The 13,092-nt window shown below is 42.5% G+C and overlaps 1 protein-coding gene across 1 annotated transcript in view; it reads left to right on the forward strand.

The window, feature by feature from the left end:
- The window catches only part of uvssa (UV-stimulated scaffold protein A), a 46,295-nt gene extending 34,073 nt beyond the window's left edge, over positions 1-12,222 (forward strand). Inside the window, exons 11-16 of the mRNA XM_020611278.1 lie at positions 1,717-1,924; positions 3,763-3,897; positions 4,190-4,373; positions 4,469-4,583; positions 10,280-10,457; positions 10,902-12,222. Coding sequence (XP_020466934.1) covers positions 1,717-1,924; positions 3,763-3,897; positions 4,190-4,373; positions 4,469-4,583; positions 10,280-10,457; positions 10,902-10,995 — 914 coding nt within the window. The 3' untranslated portion in view covers positions 10,996-12,222. The remainder of the gene's footprint in view (positions 1-1,716; positions 1,925-3,762; positions 3,898-4,189; positions 4,374-4,468; positions 4,584-10,279; positions 10,458-10,901) is intronic.
- Positions 12,223-13,092: the final 870 nt, after the last annotated feature.

Here is a 13,092-nt window from a genome sequence, read left to right on the forward strand (position 1 = left end):
TGTGCACAACTCTTATCGCTCTCTTCTGTAATATGTACAATGGTTGAAGTGAACTCCTGTAAGTGTTTCCCCAGTTTTCAACGCCATACTCCAAATATGGCAAAATCAATGAAGAATACAAAATGCGCAATGCTTTAACGTCCAGCATATATCTAACCCTTGCCAATATCGATATATTTTTAGCTATTTTATGCTGAACATATCTGATATGAGATTTCCAGGATAATCTGTCGTCAACCATGACACCCAGAAATTTGATTTCATATACTCGTTCAATGTTAGCACCCCCAATTCTCAATTGAAGTTCATTATGTGGTCTACGGTTCCCAAATACCATATATTTAGTTTTCTCCAAATATTTCTCCAAATATTAGCTTCTCTCCACTGGCTCCCTGTAAAATCCTTCTCCTAACATACAAAGCCCTTAATGACAAGGCTCCATCGTATCTTAAAGACCTCGTAGAGCCTTATCATCCTAACGGAGCACTTCGCTCTCAGAGTGCAGGTTTACTTGTGGTTCCTAGAGTCCACAGAAGCAGAATGGGAGGCAGAGCCTTTAGCTATCAAGCTCCTCTCCTATGGAACCAACTCCCAGTCTCAGTTCAGGAGGCAGACACCCTCTCTACCTTTAAGATTAGACTTAAGACGTTCCTTTTTGATAAAGCTTATAGTTAGGGCTGGATCAGGTGACCCTGAACCTTCCCTTAGTTATGCTGTTATAGGCCCAGGCTGCTGGGGAGCCCCATGATGCTCAGAGTTTCTCCTCTCTCCTCTCCCCTCTCCTCTCCTTTCCTCTCTCTTCTATATGCCACCATTACACATCACTAACTGTGTGTCTCCTCTCTCCCGTAGTGTGTCCTCTCTCTCTCCCTGTACCTTTCCCTGGCTCTGGAGCTCTATGTTTCTGATCGGCAGTCACTGGCCACATCAACCTGACCAGTGTTTGATTGTTTGTTTTTGTGTTTGTTATGTCTTGTTGCTTTTCTTCTTTTCTCTGTCCTCTATCCACTCACCCCAACCGGTCGAGGCAGAAGGCCACCCATCAAGAGTGGGGTTTCTCTGAGGTTTCTTCTGTTAAAGGGAGTTTTTCTTCCCCACTGTCGCCAAGTGCTGCTCAAAGGGGGATTTGTTGGGTTTTTCTCTATAATAATAATAATATTATTAGTAAGGTCTAGACTTTCCTGAGACTTTCGTTGTGATTTGGCGCTATGCAAATAAAATTGAATTGAATTGAATCTTTTGCGTAGTGTACCATAGCACTGACTGAATCACCCAGCTTAACTCTAATAATGTGTGGGATCAGCATGTGGGCAGCTCTCAGCTTAGTGCTTCCCTCTGATCTCACCTGCACTGTGTGTGTTTAAGTCCTGCTCACTCCCTAGAGATTATGGTTGATCCTGTGTTTGACCACACACAAACACACACAGACAGAAAATCAGCAGCAAGTGACTGACTGAACCTATCCTGGTTGTTTGACTGTGCCTTTCTTCATTTATTTCTTCATTTTCTTCATTTTTCTTCAAATGAGTCACTTTATGATTGTTTTACCCACAAATGAGTCACTTTATGATTGTTTTACAGTGAAATATGTCTGGCCACCTAAAGTACAAGATAAATATTTGTAGAAATTGTAGTGATGAGACAAGCTATGGACGGTGACGGTGTGTTGTCACATTAAAGTGTCTGATTGTAGTTTCCTCTTGTCTGTGTTGGCAGGTTTGGATCCCTCTCCTTCTACCTCAGCAGCACCTGTCACAGGAAAACCTCCTGCTAAGAGACCTGCAGCTCCACCCCTTCAGTCTTCCTACTCCTCTTCCTCCTCCAGGCGGCTGAAGCGACACACAGAAGAGGAGCAGGACCCAACCTGTGCAGCCGCCACACTGCGCATCCTCAGGCAGAACCTCCTTGTGCCTTCAGAATCCAGGTGACAAGTCCCTCCCCCTTCACACACGTTCTTCGTCCTGTCAGATTAAGTAGTTATCACCAGTGCCGTTATAATTTAATTTGAATTGCAATCTACAGTTGCACTTAAAATGCATTATGAACTGCACTGATGTGTTACTGAAACTAGCAGAGCTGTACAACATATACAAAAATAATGCAGGGATTATTTTTGCAAATGATTGAAATTGTTATATATTGTGCATTTAAAAGAACCTTTTTTTCATTTAAGAAATGTTAAGGCATATGTTAGCTATTGAAGGGATGTTGTTCTAATTTCGTTGCACCATGTGGGTTTTATAAATTTGCCAGTATAATAACATTAACCCCGAAGCCTAGAAATATTAATGAACCCTTTCTTAGGGAAGATATGCAGGTATTGCTGTAGTGTATAGCCAGTAGAAATGTACATACTCCACCACTGAGCAGCACAGTATAATCTTTCCTTGCTGACCTTACAGTATTTTAAGGAATTGCTTCAGTGGTACCTTAAAACCATAGTAGTAATAAAATTAGAGATTACCCCAGCTACAAAATTGTATTTGTAGTTTATATTCATTTTTGGGCCAAGTGAGTCAAGCATGAAGGTAGGACTACATGGTTTTATATAAATAGGTATAATGATAAAATTAGATTATGTTCAACAGGTATGGTTAAGTCTACCTTAAAGATGCTCATAATTTTAAATCAATTTAAAGCCTAAATAGTTTATGTTGGACATTAGCCATGGCCCGTGTCCACAGTAAGTTACCATTTTGCCCCCATATACCCACAGTAAGTGGTCCACTGTGGCCACAAAGCTTTATCAGATCTCTGTTGGGAATGAGACCTCGTGACTCAGTGAGATTACTGGTTAAATACATCCCAATTCATTTGCACCTTTTGGTTCAACATTCTACGAAAACAGTGAACAGTAAGGTTGCTTGTCTCCGGTTTGCTGCTGTTATGTTGGGGATGCTGAAGTACAGGTTTACTAAGCCTAATCAAACTGCTAACGCAGTCGCTACAGAAGAACGACAAACACAAAAGACTGACTATGAGAAATGGATGAAATGAAACTATGAAATAGAATGAATGATGAAAATGTAGGAGTGAATGGAAGCAGGAGTGTAAGTGGCTAGAATATAGCACATCTAGTGATGTAATGTAGGCCTGCTGTGGTGTACGCACAACTAACGCAGGGACAATGCAGGGAGAGAGGGGGCGAGTGTGTATCAGACGCAGAAAAGGAATGCAAGGAGGTGTGCGAAAAAGATGAACTGAGAGACTGAGAGGATATGTACCATATGTGTTTAAAGAACTTGTTTTCTTTTTATGTAATTATAGAAATCTATTCATTCTGCTCTGTATTAAGGTAAGGAAGGCTGTAGTAAGTTGCCTTAAATTGCCTTTTCTGCACTGTTTTGCATACATCTACATTTGGGCCACCACATTTAGGGGCTTGGTGGCCCGTGGGACCAGTGCCTAAATTTGTTAGCATCTATCCCTGATTGAGATTTTTATGATGAATCTCAAATTGATCATGGGGCCCCCATGCTGTGGCCTCTGACAGTGGGCCTCACAGTCCTAACCCCTAATGACCCGGCTAATTAGGTCAGTAGTTTGGCCCTAGAAACTAGTGCTGTTCAGTCACAGCAGTCAATGTAATCGTTTCTATTTTTAAATTTTTTAAAACATTAAAAAGCTCCATTTGATTACACATACCCTCTCAGTCCTTGTTCTGTCCTCCAGCTGGTGCTGCAGGCAGCACAGAGTCTGCCCCTGTTGACCACTATGCTGAACTTGTTTCTGCAGCTCTCTCCTCACAAATCTTTTCTCCAGCAGTAGCAGCTCTTCAGGTCCCAGTTCATCTCAGTCCACTTCAGAACAGAAGCCTGTTGATGCTCCTGTGGTTCCATTTGGTTTGGACCTGTACTACTGGGGCCAGGAGCAGCCCAGCGCTGGCAAGATCATCAAGTAATAAACACACACACGGATGTTATCACTGATAGACACAAGGGAAGCATGCACATAACTGTACACTTGATTGAGGTGTAGTGTGTGTTTCATTATTATTAGAAGAAACAAAACTATAACACTAGAATGAATCATCTGTAAATGAATCCATGACTTTGATTTTTCAGAGCTTTGGTACAGTGTGTGGGTGGATGTCAGTGTTTCAGTGCAAGAAATGTACTGTCTGCAGTGAAACATTTGGTTCCAGCCTGCAGTACAACAGTGTGAAAGTTGTGTGGTTTCCCTTTTGCAGAGCGGCCTCTCAGCATCAATTCTGGGTTCCCGTCGAGGTGGAGGAGGAGGTGGACAATGAGGAGATGCTGGCAGAGAGCAGGAGCAGGTACATCTCCTTCCCTGGATGCTTCACTCCTGTCAGCCATTACTGTAGAGCTCCACTGGGCAATGGAAAGCTGTGTCAGAGACAGGACCGGCTCAAGGTAACAGGCCGAGCACCGAGTGATTCTACACACATTTAGATCTGTTTCTGTGTCCTGGTGTTTGTGTGTTTGAGCTGGGACTGTGCTTCCACCAGTGTCCTTTCCATGGCCGGATCATTCCTCGTGACCAGGAGGGTCGACCCTGCAGGCAGGAGGACCAGCTGAGGGAGAAGCAGGAGGAGAGGAGGAAGAGGGAAGAGGAGCAGCCTGGTGAGGAGTGACACAGACGTACACTAAACATTACTGACCTGTGAAACATCTTGCTCACCTCATTTAAGACGCAGAAAGCAAACGGTAAGCTGTGTCCACAGTTGGCATGGCTCAGCCTGCTTTAAAAGTAACGTCACTAGTCTGGAGCTCACTTGTACATAATCTTGTCAAATTATGGGCGAGGCTCAAAATGCCCATTTTCTTAGAGCTCTAGGATTGCTTTAAATTCCAAGACAAAATTCAAAACCAATCCAACAGAGCCAAGGTGCTGAAAAACATGTGGCACGCTCAGCTACATTCAGAAGCACGTGGAAACATCACGTGATGCAAATAGTGCATTTGGTTTGAATTTTGACCAAGCACTATCAGCCTAGCTAATAATTTATTACAGAGTAGCATCTTCACTGTGTGTGAAGGACTTTTTGAGAGAATCAGAACTGCTCAGAAGAATTATTATTCAATATCACTCTTGCCAGGCACTTTATCAGGTACACCTGTACAGTTGTATGCAATTCACTGCAACACTTCCGCCTTAACATCTGTGTTTATGAAGCTCAAAAATGTTTCAGCTTTTGGTGAAATTGTCGGAAATGTATAAACTCAATGAGGTCACAGTTAAAGGTGGGGTTGTACTGGACTACATTTTATTCAGAGGTGTGTCTATAATTTTGTCCTCCCCAGTTACTTACACGAGAGGGTCAGAATATTAGGAACACCTCTGAATATGTGAGTAAAGTGACTTGGCTGTGGAGATTAGGTTTGATGATATATTTTGCTTCCTATGCACCAGTAATAATGTCCATTACGGCTCAGTGTGTCCAGTCACTGCACTGAGAGGAAACAGTAATAGTTTGTAACAGAAAATCACAGACTGTGTGGTGCACATTCTCATTGTCTGACAGAATGTGTGTTTGATTGTTGTGTGAGTGAGAGTGGGTCTGCAGGATGTCCACCAGCCGCCTGCAGGGTCTTGTTAACCAACAGCTCTGTGTGTGTGTTTGTGTGTGTGGCCATGGCATGCAGTCCACTGAGATGTGAAATAGCATCTTTTGTTACCAACTACGCTATTGATCCACGAGTCAATCTCACACCTAGACACACATGCACACACAAATCAATCTCACCGTAGGGGGGCAGTGGCCTGGATGAGTTGATGGACCATTGGCCCCAGCTCTGTCTACCTATTCAGTCACACATGTACACACCTACACAGGCACAGATTTACAGTGAGGTTAAACAGCCAGTGAGGGGCATTGCAAAGGTCAGCAGAGACCAGTTTAAAGGCAAAAAGCAAGAAAAAAGTTTGCACACTGTGTTAAGCTCCCAATAATTTAATTCAATAGTTGCAGCAACGTTTCGATCGATACAAGATCTTCATCAGGCATTGTCAAACAGGCCTCACGCTGATAGACACATTTTTATGTGCACTTGTTTAGACGCCACTCAGGTGTTTTCAGTCTGACAAATTTGAAGACAACCTGCTTCTAAAAGGAATCAATCAGGACAGAACTAAAACACACCGCCTGAAAACTCCCCACCAAGGAAACAAAAGACATCAACATGGGAGGAGCAATCAAAAAGGCAAATTCAATATAAAAAGAAATATCACAAAAATATCAATCACTCAAAACAAGACATGAAAAAGGTAGAAAAATCCTATTTACAAACTTGTTATTCCATAGTTCACCTTGGACAATGGTTTGCCAAAACATTAATAGTATGCCACATACTAACCATACTACAAAAGTGGTTTTAGATCAGACTCCCCTTCTTATATAACAAGTTGAAATGAACAGCCATAGGATCCTGTTGCTCATTAGTTCATATGCTGCTTGTGTTCTGAAATACGAGCTTTAAAGGGTAAATTGTCTTATACTTGTATAGCACTCTTCTATGCATCGCAGCACACTCAAAGCACATTCACACTAGTTGACCATTTACCCATTGGCACACTCCCCAGCACTCACACATTCAAGCACCGGTGTCATCACCAGGAGCAACTGGGGATTCAGTGTCTTGCTCAAGGACACTTGAGCAAGCTGGGAAACAAACTGCTAATCCTCCAGTTAGGAGACGATCCTGAGCCACAGCCACCCCCAAAGGCAACGTGTGGTTTTTCCAATACAGGCCAAGCCACAAGGATGTTTAATCATATAAATAACATTCTTTATTTTGCAAGTAATGATGCCTGTTACATTATAGAGTGCAGATGAATGAAGGAGTTGCACTTGTGAGTAAAGTTGCATTGTGCACATTGCCAACACTTATATTTGCCTTTAGGGATGGCTGATAAAAAGTTAATAGGTCCCTCACATGGACGCTCACCTCTGACTAAAAGATGTTGAATGTTTAGAGGACACTTATAAACAATGGAGGATCTTGAAAAACGGATTTAAGATTGGGATTGGAGTTCAAAATGTGCCAGTGTTGTTGAACAAACTCTTTAGCCAAAGGAGAAAATTGTATTTTTTGAATCAGGCCTTCTATTACACTCACTTTGACCAACCCTCTCAAACCTTTTTACTGCACTTTCAGGCCAGCTTTCTTTATATGCTCTCTCCCTAAACGTCTGAACTTACAATACAGAAAAGTTGTTTAGGGTGTATCATTTACTTTAAATTCTTGCACTGACATCTTTTATTGATCTATGTTGGTGAGGAACTATCGGTAGAACCTACCACCTCCCTCACAGCTGTCTCTCTGTCATAGCGTGCAGCTGCTTGATTGATTAAAAAGATGAAGTGAAACTCTTCCAGTTTGCCCAGGTTCATTGTTAAATACAGGTTGGTGACTGGGAAGCTGGTGATGGATCCTGTGCTTGTCACTGTACTAATTAGTTGCACTAGTCTTTCTTGCCAGTCATCTTATTCCTCCTGTCCAAGCAGGAACTCAGACATCATGGAAATACACCTGTGAAGCTCCATACACATGATACTGTATGTGAAGAAACACTTAAGCATCTCCTGTGCTGTTCTAAATACCAGTATAGCAGTACCCATAATGCTTTGCATTGTCTTCTGTTCAGCATTCACTGTATGCAGTGTGTTAACACACATTTACTTTCACTTACTAGGAACCTTCTCTAGACCTCCATGATAAAAGTGTGGTGAGGCATAGATCAGGACAAGGGTATGAAACCATTTCTAAAGTTCTGAGTGTTCCCAGGAGAGCAGTGGCCTCCATCACTGTGAAACAGACGAGGTCTGACACCACCAGGACATTTGCTAGAGTCGGCCATCTGGTCAATCTGAGTAACCAGACAAGAGGGGTCAGGGAGGTGACCATGAACCCAGTGGTCACTGTGGTGAACACCAGACACTGCTTTTCACCTGCTAACTCCATCCCTATGGTGAATGATGATGGTGGCAGCATCACTTTGTATATTTTTACCTGATACTTTGATTAAACCACAGGTGTTTCAGCTGGAAGCAGATGGAGTGAGTGTTGTCATTGCTGTGCATCTACCTAATGTTAACCAAGTGTTTATGTGAGAGCGAGTCTGCTTTCGGGCCTTACTGTGAACCTGTGAAGGTTTGGCTCCATTCAGCTGACTGAGTGACAGATGTGAGGAGTTGATGCTCCGCCACACTGGGCTCTGCTGGACTCACACTCTCTCTCTCGCTCACTCACAGGGTCCCTGTGCTTAGTGATGCAGAGCTGAGAGACATCTGAATGAACCAAAGACCCCAGACGCCTCAGTGTGTGTGTGTGTGTGTGTGTGTGTGTGTGTGTGTGTGTGGCCTGGCCCCTGCCCTGAAACACACAAACACACACACAGACCCCAGCTGGAAAGGCTAAGAGGTGTTGACAGAGAAAAGAGCCCTGCTGCAACACTGATTACATTCACAGGATTCCCTCCCTCCACCCCCCTTCTGTCCTTTCCTCCGTTCTTTGTTTACTTTCTCTTTTCTTCTCTTTCTTTCATCCCCACTTTTATTTTCGTCTCTTCCTCAAACTCCTGAGATCACAGAAACAGTATAATAGAGGACACACACCTTTGGCACACACACACACACACACACACACACACACACACACACACACACACACACACACACACAATGTAAATGCAGCTGGTCCTCCTTTAGCTATAATGATTCTCCAAAAGACACCAGCTGCTTTTCAATTACTGCTCGTGTGTGTCTGTGCTTATGAGGGATGGTTGAAGGTCCAGGAAGACCCAGGGTCAGAGCGGCTGATTAATAAACCCCCACCTAGCCACATTCACACACACACACACTGAGCTGGGGTCAGTGTTTTGACAGAGCACTGAGCCCGACTTCAATCCCATCACTATCACAGTGTAATTACTTTGCATAACTGCAGGTTTATCTCTAATTCCACTGCAGTACGTCATTAACTAGGAGCGTCTCATCGTTTAGACCGTCATTACTCTGTAATACAGGCGCTTTTACTGATCGCCCAGAATTATGACTTTACACTTTGCATTAACACCAGAGCTGAATCCAGATTCAGTAGTAAACAGTGTGCCACATAGGCTGATCTCAGTTCAGTTCTAGTGTTAATGAAAAGTGTAAAGTCATAATTCTGGGTGATAACAGTAAGGCCTGACACACTGTTTGCTACGTCTGGTGTGTACAACTGGGCAGGTTGAGCTCAGTTATGCTGTAATGACTTCATTACACTTTTCAGTCAAAGGACTTTTTGATAAAGTTTCAGTCTTTAATTGCAGCAGATGAAGAGTCGTTTAAATGAAGAACAGAATTCCACAGAAGGTTCTGGGTTGAACCCCGGCAGCCGACCGAGGCCTCTCCGTGTGGAGTGTGCATGTTCTGCCTTTGTGGGTTCCTCTCACTGTGCACAAACATGCAGTTTAGGTTCGTAGTAAATTGCATGTAGGGTGTGGCTGAGTGTGTGTGGTTGTCTGCCTCTGTGATAGACGTCCTGTCTATCTGCTAATTTTAGCACCTGGTTTAGATTTAATATGGTGTAAGTTTTTGACAAAAATGTCCTTTGCGTTCATTTATTTATTTTTTTTATCATAATGCTAGTTTTTTGAATCATGTTAATTTCAGTCCAGTTCTTTTTTTGGCCTCATTTTCTTGCAGCTGTTCCCATCGTTGGTGTGAAATTAAAACACTGATGCAAAAATAATCCTTTAACAAACATCTAGAGGAAGATGAATATGATGGAAAACCTGCTGTAAACCTGCACTCGTTCTTACTGATGGCGTATAAACACAAAAGAGAATGGCCTGCAAGTTATTAGAATAATGTTACATCAGCTTAACTTGATATAAATGTCAGTGTGCAGGCCTGTGTGTTCTCAGCGTTTGTCCGGGCTGGGGATTGTTTTATTTCTTCTCAACAAAGAACAGCTAAAGTTAGCGACATTACTGGAAGAGACAATGTTACAGAAAAGAAAGATGCTGCTCATTAATGCAACAAGTGATGCACAACCTAAAGCAGGTGAACGGGGGGTTGAAGCACCACCCCTGTGCTTCGTGGACAACCCACTCTATCACATTGTAGTACATTGTAGTACATTTTGTTATGGTTTTCATTTTCAAAGATACTTTTCATTTTGGGAAAAAGTTGTCGATGTGTAACAAATAGGTTCCTTGATACAGAACCTAAATTTCCATTGGGATTAATAAAGTATCTGTCTATCAAAAAAAGTATTTCTCTAGCTAGCACGCTAGATAGCTGTCTGTCTAAATGATCTTTCTGTTGTAGACTGGCGTGATGCAGAGCTGATGCGAGACATTGAGGTGGCAACAGGAGAAAACCTGGGTTCTGACAGAGTGGGTAAAAAAGGCAAAGGGAAGAAGAAGAAGAAGTATCCCAACCTCAGCGATCTGAAGCAGAGCGCCAACACGGCCCGTTCCAGGCTGGAGAAAAAGGTCTTCAGCAAGTATGTACAGTAGTGCCCAATAAATCTTCCACACTTAATGTTTCTTTGCCCAAAACGTGTTCACATATCTATTTGTTTGCATACTCAGATCTGGTCACAGTGTTAGTAGAAGCGAGGTAAGCAGAATGGAAACGCTCACCAGGTGTAAATGCAGAAGCCCAGTGATGTCATTACCCAGGCAGTGTATCACGTTCAAGTCAGGTGTAAATGGGTTCAGAAACAGTGACTGAACTGAGGGGTTTTAGCCTCCTCTCCAGCTTAGTGTGTCCAGTAACACACACAACAGCACAGACCAAGTCCGCTGCTGTACCTCTATGATCCCTCACAATGTATAGCACGTTTGTTTTTGTGTGTAAACATGTTACTGTTTATTTGTAATGTGCTCCTTCTTCTCCCTCCCCCCATTTGCCATCCTCCTGTCCTCTGCTCTGTCCCTCCTACCAGGAGCGCCATGCGCAGAGTCGCTCAGGTGATGAGTAAAGCTGACAGAAGAAAACATGAAAAGTTCTCCAACCAGTTCAACTATGCTCTCAACTGACCTGCAGCCACTTCAATGTGCCCTTTTTTCACTTGTTTGTTTAAAAATACTTTTGTACAGGATTTTAAATTATTCATGTGCAAAGTAAATGAATCTGATTATCAGATAAACATGACTGAGTTGGTCTTCTAAACACAGTTTTAACACTATTATGCAGTTGGAATGATCTCACTTGGATTTTTAGGAAAAATGAGTACTGGTTTAATATGAGGTCATTATCCAAATGTAGACACGTACCTCGGAATGAGTGGGTTCTACCTCTGCTGACCGTACATGTGCAGCTTCTGCCATTCTGACATGATGAATAATGATGACATTTCCTTTGGTCATTTGTCAGCCACATTTTTCACCTTTGTATTTGCCAAATCCAACTTTCATTCTGTACAACTGAGTTGTTTTGTCTAGTTGAGTGTCATTTATTTCTATATACTCTGTTTTGTGTGTTTTCTTTCTTTTTTGGGGGGGGGTAGGTAGACTTACGTGTGGTAAATGAACATCGTGCAGGTTAACAACATTTGCACCAGAAGTAAAGTGCAAGTCTCTCAGCCTGCTGCGGTTGTGTCCTTTGTGTCCTTGTCCTGTCCTCCACTTTAATGAGGGGAGTTCAAGGTTAATTTGGCACATAAACCAGCAGCACAGTATTGACTGTTCCACTGCTTAGAAAATAATTGAGAATGAAAGTGATCATTAGTCAATAAATTCAGGTTCATATTTGCATTTTAATGTGGTAAAACTCAAAGCTTAGCACTACATTGCTTGTTCACCTCAAATACAAGCAACAGGAACTTGGTCTCTGCACTTAAAGAAGCAGTTTAGTGTGGCAGTTAGTCATACTTAAGACTTTAAAACAACAATGGCTGAAATGGAAGCATCTTGTATGGACTGGTAGTCCCTGGATCAAATATTCCTGCCCAGCAAACACCAAAGTCTTTTAAACTTCATGCCTGCAGTCTGAAAAGTGTTTTCCTATAAATTTGCTATCTCAAACCCCAAGATCAGATTACTTGACCTCACAAAGGTCCTGCAGATCCACAGGAGACATATATGACTGTTTGTACAGGCTGAGCAAATCCATCTTTACCCTTTAATGAATGCATTATCACATTGGGTAATTAAAGAAATGCACACTATGGTAAAAATGTGGGTTACCATGCTTTTGCAGGCTGAAATGCAATGTTACACTTACCTGTGTGGGGAATGTGTAAAGCATGCAAGCACCACTAGAGTTCATACTGAAGTTGTTCGCAGGGAAACATCAGCTCAGTGCCTAGAGATGAAAATGATTCCTCACAGGTTAGTGAGGAAGTGTTCTCATGGTACTTTTCACGGTTGTTGAAGAGAACAGAGAATTGGACAGCAGTATGAACATATGATTTTATATGAAATTTTACCAATGTGATGTACTGTTGTATGTGTATACTGCTGCAGTCGATAAAGGGGAAGTGTGAAAAAGAAGTCAGCCTACGAATCCCTACAACGGAGGAACTGCAGAGAAGAACCACTGAGTTTACTGAAAAGAAGGACGTTAAAATATAAAGGCTTCATGCATAAAGTAGAGAAAAGAAAAGCAAAGCAACAAGACACAACAAACAAACAAACACTGGGCAGGTTGATGTGAGTATCCAGGGAGAACCCACACAGGCACAGGGGAGAACATGCACGCTACGCACAGAAAGGCCCCGGGTTGGCCTGGCCTCGAACCCAGAAGCTTCGCCCCTAACATTCATTACAAATAGCTGAACAGCTGAACATGCGACACACCGAGCAAGAGAAAAAAGGAGAGGAAGAGGGAGAAGCCATTGTCCTCAACTATGCTACTAGCTTAGACATAAAGTAGCAAGTTAAATTTGGAAATTAACAAGATATTGCAACACAGCTGCTTAAGTAGTTCAGGTGTATGTTGTGACTCAAAATTAGCTGATGTTCAGATAAACCTAGATATCAGTAAGATTAATCCATAAACTAGTGATGGGTGGACTCTGAACCACTTCCATTTTGAAGCACTTGAAGCATTTGATTCAGCCATGCCAGCGAAGCACTGCTTCGGGGCTTGTACTAAAGAGGCCAAGTCATGTGATTGTTTCACATTGGTTCATG

Source organism: Monopterus albus, unplaced genomic scaffold, assembly GCF_001952655.1.
Source record: "Monopterus albus unplaced genomic scaffold, M_albus_1.0 scaffold111.1, whole genome shotgun sequence".
Taxonomy (NCBI): Eukaryota; Metazoa; Chordata; class Actinopteri; order Synbranchiformes; family Synbranchidae; genus Monopterus; species Monopterus albus.